This window comes from Heterobasidion irregulare (genome assembly GCF_000320585.1).
Source record: "Heterobasidion irregulare TC 32-1 unplaced genomic scaffold scaffold_06, whole genome shotgun sequence".
In the NCBI taxonomy this organism is placed as follows: domain Eukaryota; kingdom Fungi; phylum Basidiomycota; class Agaricomycetes; order Russulales; family Bondarzewiaceae; genus Heterobasidion; species Heterobasidion irregulare.
Genome location: NW_009258202.1, coordinates 481,986 through 496,521, shown reverse-complemented (window position 1 = coordinate 496,521; position 14,536 = coordinate 481,986). Strand labels below are relative to the sequence as shown.

General features: G+C 57.9%; 9 protein-coding genes across 9 annotated transcripts; 2 read left to right on the top strand and 7 right to left on the bottom strand.

Annotated features, from left to right (window-relative positions):
* Positions 1 to 102: 102 nt before the first annotated feature.
* On the bottom strand, positions 103 to 811 carry HETIRDRAFT_320784 (uncharacterized protein; the record flags this gene model as incomplete). Its single annotated transcript, XM_009548875.1, has 4 exons — positions 103 to 217; positions 298 to 364; positions 426 to 546; positions 671 to 811. The coding sequence occupies 4 exons, from the start codon at positions 809 to 811 to the stop codon at positions 103 to 105; spliced, it is 444 nt and encodes a 147-aa protein (XP_009547170.1).
* Positions 812 to 2,043: 1,232 nt separating this feature from the next.
* On the bottom strand, positions 2,044 to 3,635 carry HETIRDRAFT_440315 (uncharacterized protein). Its single transcript, XM_009548874.1, has 5 exons — positions 2,759 to 3,635; positions 2,676 to 2,686; positions 2,491 to 2,611; positions 2,363 to 2,429; positions 2,044 to 2,293 (listed from the first exon to the last, which is right to left on the bottom strand). Exons 1-5 carry the CDS (start codon positions 3,537 to 3,539, stop codon positions 2,203 to 2,205), a joined length of 1,071 nt encoding a protein of 356 aa, XP_009547169.1. The 5' UTR covers positions 3,540 to 3,635; the 3' UTR covers positions 2,044 to 2,202.
* Positions 3,636 to 4,597: 962 nt separating this feature from the next.
* On the bottom strand, positions 4,598 to 5,222 carry HETIRDRAFT_101569 (uncharacterized protein; the record flags this gene model as incomplete). Its single annotated transcript, XM_009548873.1, has 4 exons — positions 4,598 to 4,750; positions 4,809 to 4,883; positions 4,941 to 5,052; positions 5,119 to 5,222. The coding sequence occupies 4 exons, from the start codon at positions 5,220 to 5,222 to the stop codon at positions 4,598 to 4,600; spliced, it is 444 nt and encodes a 147-aa protein (XP_009547168.1).
* Positions 5,223 to 5,353: 131 nt separating this feature from the next.
* HETIRDRAFT_319145 (uncharacterized protein) lies at positions 5,354 to 5,837 on the bottom strand (the record flags this gene model as incomplete). Its single annotated transcript, XM_009548872.1, has 3 exons — positions 5,354 to 5,608; positions 5,680 to 5,722; positions 5,761 to 5,837. 3 exons carry the CDS (start codon positions 5,835 to 5,837, stop codon positions 5,354 to 5,356), a joined length of 375 nt encoding a protein of 124 aa, XP_009547167.1.
* An 875-nt stretch (positions 5,838 to 6,712) lies between these two features.
* Positions 6,713 to 7,540, bottom strand: HETIRDRAFT_242815 (uncharacterized protein; the record flags this gene model as incomplete). The annotated part of the gene is made up of 4 exons (XM_009548871.1): positions 6,713 to 6,770; positions 6,886 to 6,952; positions 7,027 to 7,142; positions 7,299 to 7,540. Coding segments are annotated over 4 exons (483 nt in total), but the record flags the coding sequence as incomplete, so codon positions are not given.
* A 2,060-nt stretch (positions 7,541 to 9,600) lies between these two features.
* HETIRDRAFT_101566 (uncharacterized protein) lies at positions 9,601 to 9,957 on the bottom strand (the record flags this gene model as incomplete). Its single annotated transcript, XM_009548870.1, has 2 exons — positions 9,601 to 9,812; positions 9,882 to 9,957. The coding sequence occupies 2 exons, from the start codon at positions 9,955 to 9,957 to the stop codon at positions 9,601 to 9,603; spliced, it is 288 nt and encodes a 95-aa protein (XP_009547165.1).
* A 213-nt stretch (positions 9,958 to 10,170) lies between these two features.
* On the bottom strand, positions 10,171 to 10,810 carry HETIRDRAFT_101565 (uncharacterized protein; the record flags this gene model as incomplete). Its single annotated transcript, XM_009548869.1, has 2 exons — positions 10,171 to 10,479; positions 10,532 to 10,810. The coding sequence occupies 2 exons, from the start codon at positions 10,808 to 10,810 to the stop codon at positions 10,171 to 10,173; spliced, it is 588 nt and encodes a 195-aa protein (XP_009547164.1).
* A 286-nt stretch (positions 10,811 to 11,096) lies between these two features.
* Positions 11,097 to 11,838, top strand: HETIRDRAFT_101564 (uncharacterized protein; the record flags this gene model as incomplete). The annotated part of the gene is made up of 2 exons (XM_009548868.1): positions 11,097 to 11,619; positions 11,687 to 11,838. 2 exons carry the CDS (start codon positions 11,097 to 11,099, stop codon positions 11,836 to 11,838), a joined length of 675 nt encoding a protein of 224 aa, XP_009547163.1.
* A 960-nt stretch (positions 11,839 to 12,798) lies between these two features.
* HETIRDRAFT_475996 (uncharacterized protein) lies at positions 12,799 to 14,271 on the top strand. Its single transcript, XM_009548867.1, has 4 exons — positions 12,799 to 13,904; positions 13,967 to 14,039; positions 14,092 to 14,154; positions 14,216 to 14,271. Exons 1-2 carry the CDS (start codon positions 12,966 to 12,968, stop codon positions 14,003 to 14,005), a joined length of 978 nt encoding a protein of 325 aa, XP_009547162.1. The 5' UTR covers positions 12,799 to 12,965; the 3' UTR covers positions 14,006 to 14,039; positions 14,092 to 14,154; positions 14,216 to 14,271.
* Positions 14,272 to 14,536: the final 265 nt, after the last annotated feature.

Sequence of the window (14,536 nt, the reverse complement as noted above, 5' to 3'; positions counted from 1 at the left end):
CAAGATGCCAGACAACCACAAACCACGACCTAATCACACACCTCGAACCAGACATCACGGCCAAACCATACACTCCAAGGCCCATACCCCACTCGTTGCGAGTCACATCTCGCACACGTCCGAGTCATCGCTGTCATCCAGCACGCGCGCTCCACTGTCTAGTTGAACGATCAGCGCACCGGCGTTGCCACGCTGCTCCGCAACGACGAGTCCGCGGCTAGTCATAGAACACGATAGAGGACGCCGATGTGAGTGTTCATGTCCTCATCCTGCATACTAGCAGGAACATGCACTCACCGCTCCAGCATCTTCTCAATCGCGGGTTTTACCTTTGCAATACCATCCGAGGTGTGCAGACCTTTGCCTGCGGACCCAAACCCGCTCGGTCGGCACGATGCTCATGGATCTAGCTCAAGAAGACGTACCGACAATCAGCTTGAGCGTCGAAAAGCCGCGACTCTGCGATACTGTAATGCTCGCCTCGGCGAACTTGATTGCTTCCTGGACATAGAGCCCATGCAGGTCGACGTCATTCGCTCGCCTGTTCTGCTCGGCCAAAGCCAACAATGTCAGCCGCATGGCCTCCTTAGCTGCCTTTCACTGGACGCACCTTGTTATTTTCTGCCATGCCAAACAAACACCGATTAGGACCTGTGCGTCCTGCCAAAACATTAGCATTCGACTCACCTTTGAAAATACGCTCGGCTGCAGTTGTGTTCAGCCGCTCTGCCTCTTCCTTTTTTTGTTTTATCATGAAGCTGAGCCGCTTAGCTTCGCGCCTGTCTCCCCGCCTATACGCCTGCTTCCGCATCGCTTGTGCATCTCGCATGCGATCATACGCTCTCTTCGCGGGCGCGCGCTGTGTCGCATTGAGATCTCGCTGGCTGACGTCTGCATCTGGAGATATGGGCTCTGGCACATAGATCTGGGGGTCCTCCTCCTCGTATACGGAGATATCATAGTGTGTCGCTCCGAGATATATACGTGGCGATGGCACGAGTGCAGCTACGTGTACATCGGCATCAAGACGCACTGGGGTTGGAGGCTCAGGAGGTGCATATGTGGGTGCTGTGTACGTGCTCTGCACCCTCGAGGCCCAGATGTTTGTCGGAGGCTGAGGACGGGATGATATCGGCGCCGTGTACGTTCTAGCACTCTGCACTCCATGGTTCTCTGTCGGAGGTTGAGGACGGGCTTGCGTCGGCGCTGCATACGTGCTCTGCACCCTGGAGTGGTCAGTAGGCGCATATACCTGGGTTGCATGAGTATTCTGAGGCCTGACGTAATCCGTCCTCGGTCTCTCAGCCGCCTGGCTTGAGGTGAAGTGCGCGTCCTCGTAGCTCTCATCGTCGTCATCATTGCGTTTCCAAAAGTATATGGACATTAGAACCGCCGCTGTGGTTAGTATGAATAATTTTAAGAGGCCCATATCTGACTTTTGAGCGTGGTGTTTGGCTGCCTTGGTGTTCGAGGTCGAGGGAGCAGGCAACGTCTCTGACGTTGCTAGGAGGCAGGAGATGGGGGAGGCTGCAAGCCCTTTTTTGGCCTGATATCTGGCCATGTGCTATATATGTTCGCGGGCGCACGGGCGCTTGGGGTATCGCTGATGGCCATGGAAGCGCGGATCTCCTGATGTGAGGCTACGACTGCGTGCGCTCGTCTGCCCAATTGGGTACAGGCACCATGCCGGCATTCTTCGCAAAACCGTTCGTCGTTCGGTTGCGCCCTCGACATCAGAGCATGATCTACTCCTACCCAGCGATATCGTACACGTTGCATTTGGCGCATCGAGCAGGACATCCCAACATACACCAATATAACGCCTCCAGCCCACATCGTTGCCGAGCTCAAGATGAACCGGTGATAAAGGGGTGTGCACCCTGGCCTCATAATTGACTGCATGTCAGATTCACACGTGTGCGCAGTCACCTTCGCCCTTTGCTGTTCGTTGATGACTATGGAAGCGTGCACTCGATTGAGTGCACGATCCAGCGCTCGTGTTCTCCGCTGCTCACTCTCAACAGCAGAGCATCAAAACCTTTGGACGTTGTCTGCCTCCAAGCAACAATATTGTACATGTTCCGTTTGGCGTATCAGACTTCGAGCAGGACATACTAACTTACAACACAGCGAGAAAACCCAGCAAAACCCGACCTCAATTCACAATTCTTGGCATACTCGTACACGCCGATTTATCGGCTTTCAATCTGTATCTTCGTTGTCAGACCATCCGCCCAGTTGGATGATCAGGCGCCCCGCGTTCCCCGGCTGCTCAGCCACAGCGAGTCCAAGACTAGACGAAGGTAAGTCCCGTGCATTGCATCTACCTTATACGCTAGCAGAGGCATCTGTGCAGACATACTTTTCCAAAAATTGCATGATTGCGGGCTTCAACTTGGGTACTTTGTCCTCTGTATGCAGACCCCTGCCTGGAGACCCGCGCACACCGAGTCAATGCGACGACGCTCACCGCTCTGCTTGAGGACATACCGACGATAAGGCTGAGTGTCAGGTCACCGCGGCTTCGTGCCTTTGTGACCGCCTCGTTAGCATACTTGATTGCTTCCGAGACGCGCAGCCCATGCAGATCAACATTATTCGCTCGCCTGTCCTATCCACTCCCGGAGCCAAATGACAAGTCAGCCGAATACAACGCATACACCATTCACTCCCACCTTGTTGAACTCTGCTCAAAACAAAGCAATCAGCAATCAGCCCGTTTGTGCATGTGATCATCAACGACGTGGCTCTGACTTGCCTTTGAATATTAGATCCGCGGCAATTGCGTTCAGCCGCATCATCTCTTTCTCGCATTCCTCTATCAGATCCAGGAGCTTCCCCTTCTTGCGCACGTCTCTGCCACAATGCTTCAGCTTTGCCTGTGCCTCGCGCATCCGTTTACACATTCTCTGGGCGGGCGCGCGCTGCATTGCCTTGAACGTGCGCCTCGCCTTGTCTGTGTCCGCAGGTGTCGTCTCTGTGCCCACCTCAGCAGCAGGCGCTATGCACTTCATGCCGATGGACCTCTTCCTGCGAGAGTTCTTCGTCGCAGGCGCTATGTCGGTGGGACGCTTCAGCTCTACTGGGGACCCAGTGCCACGGTCTGCTGATTGAGGATGCATGGAAGCCCGCGCGCGAGAGCGCACACGTTTCTTTCGATATGCGTATTCTTTCGGACGCTTTGCGCTAGGGACAATCTGAAGCTGGGCAGGCGCATTCGCTGGGGCCATATCAGCGCTTTGTGCTTTCGACGCCGCATGTTCCATCACCTCGATGTGCGCCGGTGGGACTTCCTTGACCGCAGCAGACAAAACATCGCGTCGCGATGCTGACGGAGTTGTGCGCGATGACGGCACGGACAAGACGATGGGTGCCTCAGGGAGCGCTGAGCTAGGTTGGAACGGCGTGTCTGCTGGAATCGCAAAACCATTCGACACGGGCGCTCTTTGAGAGATGGTCAATGTAGCCTCCTGGTCATCTGGTGATAAACGACTGTAGGACGATTCCATGTACACCGACGCAGGCGGTGCTATGTGCATCTCCGCGCGTACTTTGCCAATCTGTGGAGGCAAGGGCTGGGGATGAACATCTGCTGGGATGGTATAGGTGCTCCACTCCTTCGGCGCAGGGGCTATCCCCATGAGGCATGGCTGTGAGATCTGCGAAGGCCGATCACTGAGCGGCGATGCTGGCGAACCTGTGATCGATAACGACTTGGAAGATCCTCCAACCTCCTCCTGGCATGGTGTGCTACGCTCAGAAGCTTCATGCTCGAGGAATAGAGGTGCTTGAGGTTCATCATCGGTCTGTGATCTCGACTTGTCCGTCGATGGAGATTCAGCACCAGCACATTGTGGGGTCTGTGTAGCAGCCTCGGTGGCATCGCGATGCACTCCTGTGTCCCCCGATCTAACGCCCCGCGTCGTCTCCATCTCCGTATCTCGGTGAGAGCACAGAGCGGGTGATACCCCCCCGTCGCCTCTGTTATAAGCACCATACGGCCACCACCACTCCGTCACGCCGATGGCGACGAGGATGCCTAGTGAGAGGAGCCCCATGGCTGCGGCCCCGGGCGCTCCACTGTTCGGTCGCGGTGCACGACCCAAGCGCGGTTTGACGAGGAAGGACAGCGTCGACGTCCACGAAGCCATGGAGGGAGGGGGCGAGATGGGGGCGGGGAGCGCCCTGCCACGGGCTCATCAGTGCAGGGGCGCGAGCTTATATACGCTCGCACGGACGCTCGGGGGCGCTGATCCTGCATCCATGCTGGGCCTGCCCAATTCGGACGCCGCGGCCGGATTTGGCGCCCCGCGCGCGCTCTCTCCTCAAGTCTTCCGACTAAACATGCTGGAGAATGGGTGCAAACACCGCGCAATACCCCTAGGGACCTTGTAACGACGCGTGCGCTAGCCGCCAGCCAAACAATTTCGTGCTACTCGCGACGGAGCTGGGCATTGGATTCCCCGGAAAACAACGATACACTCGACGGAGGCGTGCAGTAGCCTTCAATACGGTCGATGTTGCTATACTCATAAGTTTTGTAATGACGAATGTTTTTGGCTGTGTTAACAGGGTTTCGTAATGAGAGCACACACTGCTATCCAGAGCTGAGTGTGCGACGATCAGAATCTGCACTTCCAGAGGAGATATCAGGGGGCGTTGCGCAGCAGAAGGATGAGATTTGCGATCGCGAGTTCGGGGAAGTGGCTCGGATGTGGACGATGATGATTATAGTGAGTGGGTATATAGCCTAGCAATGACAGCGATCAGGTAAATTCTTGGGCACGGCCTGCATGTTCGGCACTCACGACAAGTTGAACGAGGATGGATTGCGGTATGAACATCGCGGTTCGAAGTCCGTAGTAGATCGCAAGGTACACTGCCTAGTGCATCCCAGAGACATTGAGCCGAAGCGTGTCGTATCTGAGCTGCGAACGCACCCATATGCAGCAATATATTGCCCCAGATTCTATCAGCAGGCTGAGAATTTTCTCGGCGTTTGTTCTAGCGGTCCCTTCCCCCAGCTGGGACTTGATGAACTTCCTGTGCTGCCTAGCACGGTCAAACGCAGGCTCCGGTTAGCGATCTATCTCACGGGTACCTCGAGATTCGACGTACCACGCTCGCCAAGCTATTATCGACGTTGTCCACAGGATCGAGCCCAGAGTGAGGCTCCACGATACAGCAACAAGACCCCGGGGCAGATGCGGCTCGACAAACATGCTGATCACGAGGGTAGCTGGAATGCGGGGGTCCGTTCTCGCTTGAACGGCAAGTTGTGGAATGGACGAACCTAGCACCCCGACAAGGCAGACGAAGGATGGAATACATATCGTTGTGTTGCGATCGCAGATCAACCACGCTCGCCACAACAGGATTGAATCGCTGATGATATGCTTTCATTGCAGCGTGAGTTTGTCGTTGTAGAAACGGTCGTAACGTGCGTACATTGATAATAGGAGACAACGAGGCGATGAGCCTGTGAGCCTTCCCCTTCGCGACATCGCCCAGGATGGTCACCGAGCTTGATATCCAATGGTGTACAGCAACGGCATAGAGGACGATGTTCGCCCCTAACAAGACATAGGTGGTCCTTGACCGTGGCCTTCTAAACCTATACGACATTCAAGTGTTCGAGTTCGACGCGGGACAGCATTCAAAAGGGGAATCATGGCTCACAGAACCACGTACACCGAGATCCCGAAGAGGACAGTGAGCACGCCTTGGAGCCAGCTTGGTTGATATCGGATGTAGGAAGACGAGAAATTAGACGCACCACAAAAAAAACTTTCGCACAAGAGAGCAACGACAGACAGTCGAGGATGAACGGGACTCATGACTTCTGCGTGATCAGAGTAGGCCACACCGACTTGGAAATAATTTGATTCCAAACCAGTCGACCGCCACGGCTCGTCATGTCGGTTGCGCTGTGCCGCTGGTCAGTCCAGGACGGGATTTTGATAGAAAAGGGAGATTTGGAGTGTGTTGTTCAATGTTACCAGAAGATTCACCGATGAACCGTAAGCGGCCATGTCTGGAATCTGACGAGCATCAGTGATGGGGATACAGCCAAACCCAGCCCAACCCAGATCGGATCTCTTCTCATCTGCGCTGCAACTACCCACATGCTTCACACACCTTCAGCTCGATGTCAGTAGCAGATCCATAGATGCACGACTGCACGCGACCGGTGGGGGGCCATATATACAAGTAGGTCGTCGCAACACGCCCAAATCCTCCGCCCACAATAGAATCTAGACCGACCTTCCTTGTATACGCGCGCAATAATCAACCCAACCGGCCGTCATCCAAAACGAGAAACGTCGCGCACGCGCGAACCCACGCACAAGTGAGTAGCAATACATTACGAAACAACGCGCGACGAGCCCGCCCGCCAACATTCATCATCACCATCATCGTCACCACCATGCCCGCACATAAAAATATAGCTTATCGACGAGGCGCGACTCTGAAGTCCTCCGCCCGTCACCGAGTGCTTGCCCAAAGCGGCACGTGCACCGCACACAAGAAGCTCAGCGCAACGCCCAGCTCCCGCGCGCGCGCCTCACATAACAACGCACTGCCCATCCCCGTTCCGCGCCCCGAGCCGGCGCGTGATATCCTCCGCGCCCAGCGCCCCGCCCATCTCCCGATCCCCAGCTCCAGCTCCAGCCCCTCCGCGCGCCCCTCCCCCGGCGCCGGGGGCGCCAGGCAGCTGCACGACGAGGACGCCCGCGTTGTGCGGGTCGAGCGCCGCGACGAGGTCGTGCCTGCCACCGCCGACCACACGAACCGTTAGCTCACGCGGCGCGCAACGGCAACAAATAACAAGAAAGAAAGAAGAGGTGCGGGGAGGGGAAGGAGGGGGAGAGGAGGTGTACGCACTTCTGCATCAGGTCCGCGATCGCGGGCTTCAGCTTCGCGGCGCCGTGCGGCGAATGCAGGCCCTTACCTATCACGCATCCGGTATACGCGTCAACAAGCCGCGCAGGTAGTAAGTAGCGGAAGCGGAAAGGGAGTGCGCACCGACGATGAGGTGCAGCTGCGTGTCGCCGCGCGCGCGCGCCTCCTGGATGCTCTGGTCGGTGTACGCGATCGCCTCTTTGACGAAGAGCCCATGCAGGTCGACCTCGCCGGGCTTGCTGTCCTGCGATCGCGACGCACGCGGGTCAGCCCCCACACACACACACACACACACACACGCACACGCGGACGACGAACGGCCCATAGGAGACTCACCAGGTTATTCTCTGCCGCGCCCCCCCACCAAAATAGATTAAATAAAAAAATGAGAGCACAGAAAAAGAGCACCACGCGCACCGCGGAAGATCCACGCGCTCGCCTCTGCGTTCAGGCGCTCCATCTCGCGCTGGCGCTCCTTGCCCTCGTTGGAGAGCGCCTTGGCAGCCGCGCCGTCGCCGCGCGCGTACGCGTCGTGGCTCTGCTCGAACGCGCGCGCCATGGCGTCGCCCGCGGCGCTCGCGCGCGCGCGCAGCGCTGTGTAGTGCGCGTTTTGCTGGTTCTGCTGGTTGAGGTCCTGTGGGTGGTGAGTCGGAGGGCGGGGTTGTTAGCGCGAGGCGGGAAGAGAGGAAAGGGGGGAGGCGGAGGGGACGTACGATTCGTGGGGTAGAAGCCGGGGGCGGATGGCTCTGGCTGGGCTTGTGAGCCTCATGATGGGGCTTGTGTTGTTCATGGTGCGGCTTGTGCGGTTGCGGGTGTTGCGGCTGCTGCTGTGGTTGCTGCTGAGGCGGGTAGGACACCGGCTGCTGGTATGTCGGGTACTGCTGTGACGTCTGTGGCTGTTGAGGGTACTGTTGTGGGTACTGCTGCTGTGGGTACTGCTGCTGTGGGTATTGCTGCTGTGGGTACTGTTGCTGCGGGTATTGCTGCTGCTGCTGCTGCTGGTCAGACGAAGGCCCGCCGCACAAGACGCGCGCGAGCGCGCGGACGATGTCGCCGAAGACGCCCATGGTTCACGTGCAGTCGTTTTCTACAATAGACGCGTCTCGAGAGCGAAGAAGAGAAAAAAGAGATAGCGGTAGATAGCGGTAGATAGACGGGGGCAGGTGGAATGAAGTTAGGGGCCCCGGGCGATCTGGGAGGGCGGGTTAATATGGTGGGCGCGGGGGTGTGGAGGCGGTGCAGGGCGGTGGCGGGCACGCGGCGGGAGGGCGGAAGACGTGAGGTTGTTTAGCTGGAGCGAGGAGGGCGTGTCGTTCACGCGAGCAGATGGCCACGCCGGTGCAGAACACTTGCAGAGTGCTCCAGTCGAGTCGCGACGACGGGGCGGGCACGGCCCGGCGTTGTCTCCCCGGTGCCGACATGCCGGCCGTGGCCCGCGTTCGACGAGCATCTAGCTACGTATACGATAGATACGACATAAAGATATCCGGACCTGCAACGACAGATGCGCTCAGAAAGACAGCCCGACCCACGCCGCGGGCGCAGCCACCACCACCTCGTCCCGCCCGCCCCTGTCCCCGACCCACCCCTCCCCGCCGCCGCCGCCATGTACGCCCAGCCCATCCACGCCGTGCGCTCTCACCGCCCGCGCGTCCACCTCCACGCGCCCATCGAACCCTGCCCCTCGGTAAGTCAACTGCACCTCCCCGTTCACCGCCGAATAATGCTGGCTGCGGATCGCCCGCCTCGCGCCCCGCGCGCGCTCATACACGACCTCCATCCTGCCCTCCCCCGACACCGTCCTCAGCTCCGCCGCCCGCCCCTCCCACCCCTCCTCCACCTTCGCCCCCATCCCTTTCCCCTCCGCGCTCTCCGGCCACACCCGCAAACTCCCCACCGCCCCTCCCCGCGTCGTCACCGCCACCCGCTCCCGAATCCCGACCTCCCCAACCACCCACCCACCGTGCACTTCCACCCCCACGCGCCGCGCCCCCGCCCCCGCCGCGCTCAGCAACACCATCGCCCGCGCATCCTCCGCGAACCCCGTCACCTCCAGGCTCTCCAGCCCCGCCCCCGCCCCCTCCGCGAACCGCACCTGCGCCACCGCCCGCGCCACCACATGCAGCCGCCGCAGCCCCGGCGGCACCCGCAACACAATATCAAACCGCATGCACGCCGTCCCGTTCCCGCCCTCGCGCGCCCGATCCGCGAAAAACCCCGCGTTCGGCGTGAACAGCGTGAAATGGCTGTTCAGCACCCGCCCGTCCGCGTCCGCCTGCGGGACGTACGCCCAGTACCGATCCACGAGCCCCGCGTCGTCCGTGCGCACCGCCACCTCCGCCACCACCGCGTCTTCTACGCCCTCCGTGCCGCCGCGGCCGCCGCCGCGCACGATCGTGAGCGTGCCCACCGCCGCGCCGCGCACCTCGAACAGGTGGTCCGCGCGCTCCGTCCCGATCGGGATCCGCAGCGTCGTGCGCGCGGGGCGCGAGAGGAAGGGCGCGGCGGGGCCCGTGCACCCGAGCGAGGTGTCGTAGACCGGCATCGACGACGACAGCGACGACGACAGCGACGATGGGAGGCCTGTGGGCGTGTGTTCGGACCACCGGATTAGGCGGAGGCCTTGCCAGGCGAAGAGGACGTAGGCGGTCACGGCGCAGACGACCCACGTCGCGTTCCAACTGGGCGGCCGTCTAACTACATGAGCATATATGCGGGAAAATGGGGGCTCTGAGCGGACCTGCGCTGGATGGCGCGCTTGTGCGCCTTTGCGGGAGCACCGCCGAGCGGCGTGTCCTCGAATATCACGTCCCCGTCCTCGGGCTCGTCCGCTCCGCGCTCGCTGAACCCGAGCTCTCCGCGACGCGGCGCCGGGGAGGCGCCATCGTCAGAATGCAGCACCGGCTCGTCTGGGGAATAACGAGCAATGCGGTCAGATGCGCTCCGCCGGCGGGAGAGGAGAGGAGAGGCGGACTCACAGCGGCGCGGCCGGCGAGCGTCCCGGCGCGCGAGCGCGAGCGCGGCGGAGGCGAGGTGCGCGAGATGGCGCGGCATGGTTTTCTTGAGGCTGGCCTTGAGACGGCGGTAGGGTGGGGATGTGGAGTGCGTGAGCTCAGCTCCAGCTCCTCGCGCGGGGGGAAGGCGAACGAGGGGGCGGAGCCTCACGGCACTTTAAGCTTTCTCACTCGCTTGCTTGCTCGCACGCATCCACGCACGCATCCACACGCGTCCGCTCTCACGCGAACCCCCAACGCCCGCGCGCATCGCTCAGATGCTCCAAATACCCGCGCGCGCACACACGACGCGCGGGACCGGGGTACGCGCCTGCACCGGGATCTCACTCGCGCGGGAGCGGCGGTCGGGAGAAGCGCATCGGGCGGGGGCCGCGAGCCGGGCGGGCTTGGCTTGGGTGCGATCCGTGGGTGTGTTTGGCTGTGTTTGGAGGGAGGGGGTGGACAGGCGTGGTGTGTTTGGCTGGTCGAGGGCAGGCGAGCGGGCAGGCTGGGCCCCCAGGAGATCGGTCGAGGTGTCCGAGGTCCGACGGGGTGCCCGACGAGCGATGCAAGCTGCGCGACCCTAGTGCGACTCTGCGACTCGTCGCTCTCACTCCTCAGCAGTTTGTCTGAACGCCTCGCAATGTGACCGCCTGTGTCTCCCTGGCCGTCTGCTGCGTGTTGCTTGGCTTGTTCACCATGAGCGCTAGCGCCGCCCAGACCTTCGCAGAAGACCCTTCTTGCTCAGGCTGCACGCGTACTTTTACGGGCATCTCTTCGATCGCGGAAACGCCTGTGGCCTTGACCCTTCTGCCGCTCGAGCCCCCTGGGAGAGCGACTGAGTGACTCACAGGCGCACGTCGCTCCCAATGCACGTTCGACGCCGTCCGCGCAGCGCGCGAACTGAAACTCATCATGCTCGTCGCCCCCTCCTTGCACCCCGGTACCCCTTGCCTAGGTCACTCCCCACCACCGATATCTGCGCCGACATGGGAGCGGCTCTTTTGGGACTCCTCGATCGCAAACAGACGCCAGAGACGCCCTGTGACCTTGACCATTGTAAGGCGAAGAGGAGAAGGATGCTCCAAATATGTCCGTATCGCCTCGTGCCCTCGTATGTGCTTGCTTATATACCGCCTAGGCTGGCTCTCGTCTCGTTTTCCTCTAGGATTCGCCGCGCACGGATAACGTCCACACAGCATGTCGACAACCCCTATCCACACTTTCGAAGTTGCCGACCCTCCGTTCGATGACACCGATGCAGACATCGTTCTCCGTTCCTCCGACGACGTCGATTTCTACGTCCACAAATGGCCCTTATCCAGGGCATCTTCCGTGTTCGAAGACATGTTTTCCATCCCTTCCCCAAACGCCCCTTCCAACGCCGACGACCTCAAAGATGGCCTCCCTGTTGTGCGTGTCGCGGAAGATTATCAAACGCTGGACATCGTTCTGCGACTCTGCTACCCGAGAGACCAGCAGACCCTCACCCTCGATGTACCGTCCATTCGACAGCTGCTTCCGGCTCTCGAAAAGTACGAGATGCTCAAAGACATGACTGAGATCCTTGAACCGATGATGTTGGCCGCTGCCGAAACGGACAGTCGCGCAATGTATGCTATTGCTTGTCGATATCAGATGCTCAAACTCGCGAATCGCATCGCGGTCTTATCGCGCAGGCTCCTATCCGATGCCAGTTCCCCTTCCACCATCGGTTTCTTCAGTAAAGGAGACTTGCAGTCTATATCAGGCCATCATCTCTGTCAGTTCCTCATGTTCCATCAACAAAGCTCCTCTGCCGCTTCCAGAGCTGTTTATTCCAGCTGGATTGTTTTTGAAATGCTCGCTGGATCCGTCAGAAGTCAAAACGCACCCTGTTGCTGTTCTCAGGTGGATTTCGCGACTGAAAAAGGTGCATTTCACGGCCCAGAGTGGATCTTGACATATTGCAAGCAATGTGAAGAGAATCTGAGATCAAGGCCCCATTGTGAGGTGGTTATGGAGATGGAGCTCATCACTGATATGTGTGTAGCAGCAGCACAATGCGATGCTTGTCGGCCCCGAGCACGCAGGATACACAATTATTGTAAACAAATGATGGAACGTGTCAGACGTGCCCTTGAAAGTGTAAGCAGCAGAAATTCTGGCTCCGTTGTAGACATGCATCTCACAGCAAGGGGATTGGGTAGGTTCCTCTTCCCTTTCCGGAGGCCGAGTCCGAGGAGTAGAGGCAGAGCCTGATTGTGATGGACATTCACGGCGGTCAGCTTGCTCGTCTGGGTTCTGTGGTGTGCGTGTGTTGGTGGATCAACAGCCTGTGTTTTTCAGCTTCCTGGCCGATACTATCTGTCCATGCCTCCCAAATCCATTTTGGCTACATCGTTCCGTATTACAGGTAAGGCCGAAATATGCTGTCGTTGTTGTTCGTGTCACTGAGGCCATCCTCGATGATTCAGTTCCAGTGTATGCAGATTGAATTGTTATAAAGTGTGTTGCCGATTCTGTCATCGGGGTTTTGGTTTCGAGTTTGACTGCGAAGGGTGCGCTTGACATGCACGCCAGCTTACGAGGTACGCATGAGACCTGTCACAGGACATTCAGCATCAAGGCATCACATTGCTATCATCAATGTCCTCAACATCCACTACCGCATACGATGAACTCAAATTACAGTCGTTCTCTATGTGCGAGGTCAGCTGCGCCTTGAGGACAACGAGTAATCATAGTGAGCGGCTTTCTATTCAGCCTCGTCTCGCTTCTGATGTCTAGATCTCTCGTGGACACTTGCTCTGAAAAACATCAACAGAAGGCATGCGTCATTTCTGCGCGCATATGCAACGAGGCTTTGCGGTTGACGGCTTCCATCCATGGTGAGCTATACTATCTGATACTTGCTGCGTAGGTCACGTACCGCCAGCGCTTGGACATGTACACCCACGCGGAAACAGCCGTCTTTGCGCAGGCTCTGCGCATGCTTCCCCGGAATCTACATGGTACTTATATCACCCTGGCTCGATCTCACTCCAACTCACCCCAAAAACCACTGTGCACAGATTATATTCATCCAACATGTCGACGACCACCCCCGAGCCCACCCTCATTACCACTTTCAAAGCTGCTGACCCTCCGTTCGATGACACCGATGCAGACATCGTTCTCCGTTCCTCCGACAACGTCGATTTCTACGTCCACAAATGGCCCTTATCCAGGGCCTCTTCCGTATTCAAAGACATGTTTTCCATCCCTTCCTCATACGACTCTTTCAATGCCGACAATGTCAAAGACGGTCTTCCCGTTGTGCGTGTCACGGAAGATCGTCAAACGCTGGACATCGTTCTGCGACTCTGCTACCCGAGAGACCAGCAGACCCTCACCCTCGATGTACCGTCCATTCGACAGCTGCTTCCGGCTCTCGAAAAGTACGAGATGCTCAAAGACATGACTGGGATCCTTAAACCGATGATGTTGGCCGCTGCCAAAACGGACAGTCGCGCAATGTATGCTATTGCTTGTCGATATCAGATGCTCAAACTCGCGAATCGCATCGCGGTCTTATCGCGCAGGCTCCTATCCGATGTCAGTTTCCCTTCCACCATCGATTTCTTCAGTAAAGGAGACTTGCAGTCTATATCAGGCCATCATCTCTGTCAGTTCCTCATGTTCCATCAACAAAGCTCCTCTGCCGCTTCCAGAGCTGTTCGTTCCGACTGGAGCGTTTTTGCAATGTTTTCTAGATCCGTCAGTCAAAACCCACCCTGTTACTGTTCTCAGGTGGATTTCGCGACTACAAAAGGTGCATTTCATGGCCCAGAGTGGCTCTTGACATATTGCAAGCAATGTGAAGAGAATCTGAGATCAAGGCCCCATTGTGAGGTGGTTATGGAGAAGGAGCTCATCACTGATATGTGTGTAGCAGCAGCACAATGCGATGCTTGTCGGCCCCGAGCACGCAGGATACACACTTTCTGTAAAAAAATGATGGGAGGTGTCAGACGTGCCCTTGAAAGTGTAAGCAGCAGAAATTCTGGCTCCGTTGTAGACATGCATCTCACAGCAAGGGGATTGGGTAGGTTCCTCTTCCCTTTCCGGAGGCCGAGTCCAAGGAGTAGAGGCAGAGCCTGATTGTGATGGACATTCACGGCGGTCAGTTTACTTGCTTGGATCCTGTGTTGTGCGTGTGTCAACGGATTGACAGCTTGTGTTTTCAGATCGTGCGTCTATGCGTCCCAACTCTTCTTGAATAGTTCGTTCCGTACAGGTGAGGGCAATATACAGTATTGTTGTTTGTCGTGTCACTGAGGCCATCTTCGACGATCCAGTTCCACTGTATGCCAATTGTTGAATTGTTATGGAATGTGTCGTCAATTTTGTCATTAGAGCTTTCGAGTTTAGGTGTGAAGTGTGATCTTGAAGTGCACACCAGGTTCCAGCACGCATCATACCCGTCTCAAGCTGTCTCGAGGCAGCGCCTCAGCCTCAATCAAGATATTGCATCGCTATTATCGATGTTTCCAACATCCGCTACAGCATGCGATAAGGGTTAACCTTATGCCATGGGGAACGTGGTATGCTTAAAGAGAGCAGTTGTTCATCTATGCGCAAGATCAGCCGTACATTGAGTTTGCGAGTGATCGCAGTGA

Coding starts and splice junctions, on each gene's coding strand:
- HETIRDRAFT_475996 (XM_009548867.1), top strand. CDS start 12,966: ATGTCGACGACCACCCCCGAGCCCACCCTCATTACCACTTTCAAAGCT. Junction 13,905..13,966: donor TCAGACGTGCCCTTGAAAGT/GTAAGCAGCAGA, acceptor GGGATTGGGTAG/GTTCCTCTTCCCTTTCCGGA.
- HETIRDRAFT_440315 (XM_009548874.1), bottom strand. CDS start 3,539: ATGCACATAGCACCGCCTGCGTCGGTGTACATGGAATCGTCCTACAGT. Junction 2,430..2,490: donor GACACTCAGCCTTATCGTCG/GTATGTCCTCAA, acceptor GCGGGTCTCCAG/GCAGGGGTCTGCATACAGAG. Junction 2,294..2,362: donor ATCATGCAATTTTTGGAAAA/GTATGTCTGCAC, acceptor ACCTTCGTCTAG/TCTTGGACTCGCTGTGGCTG.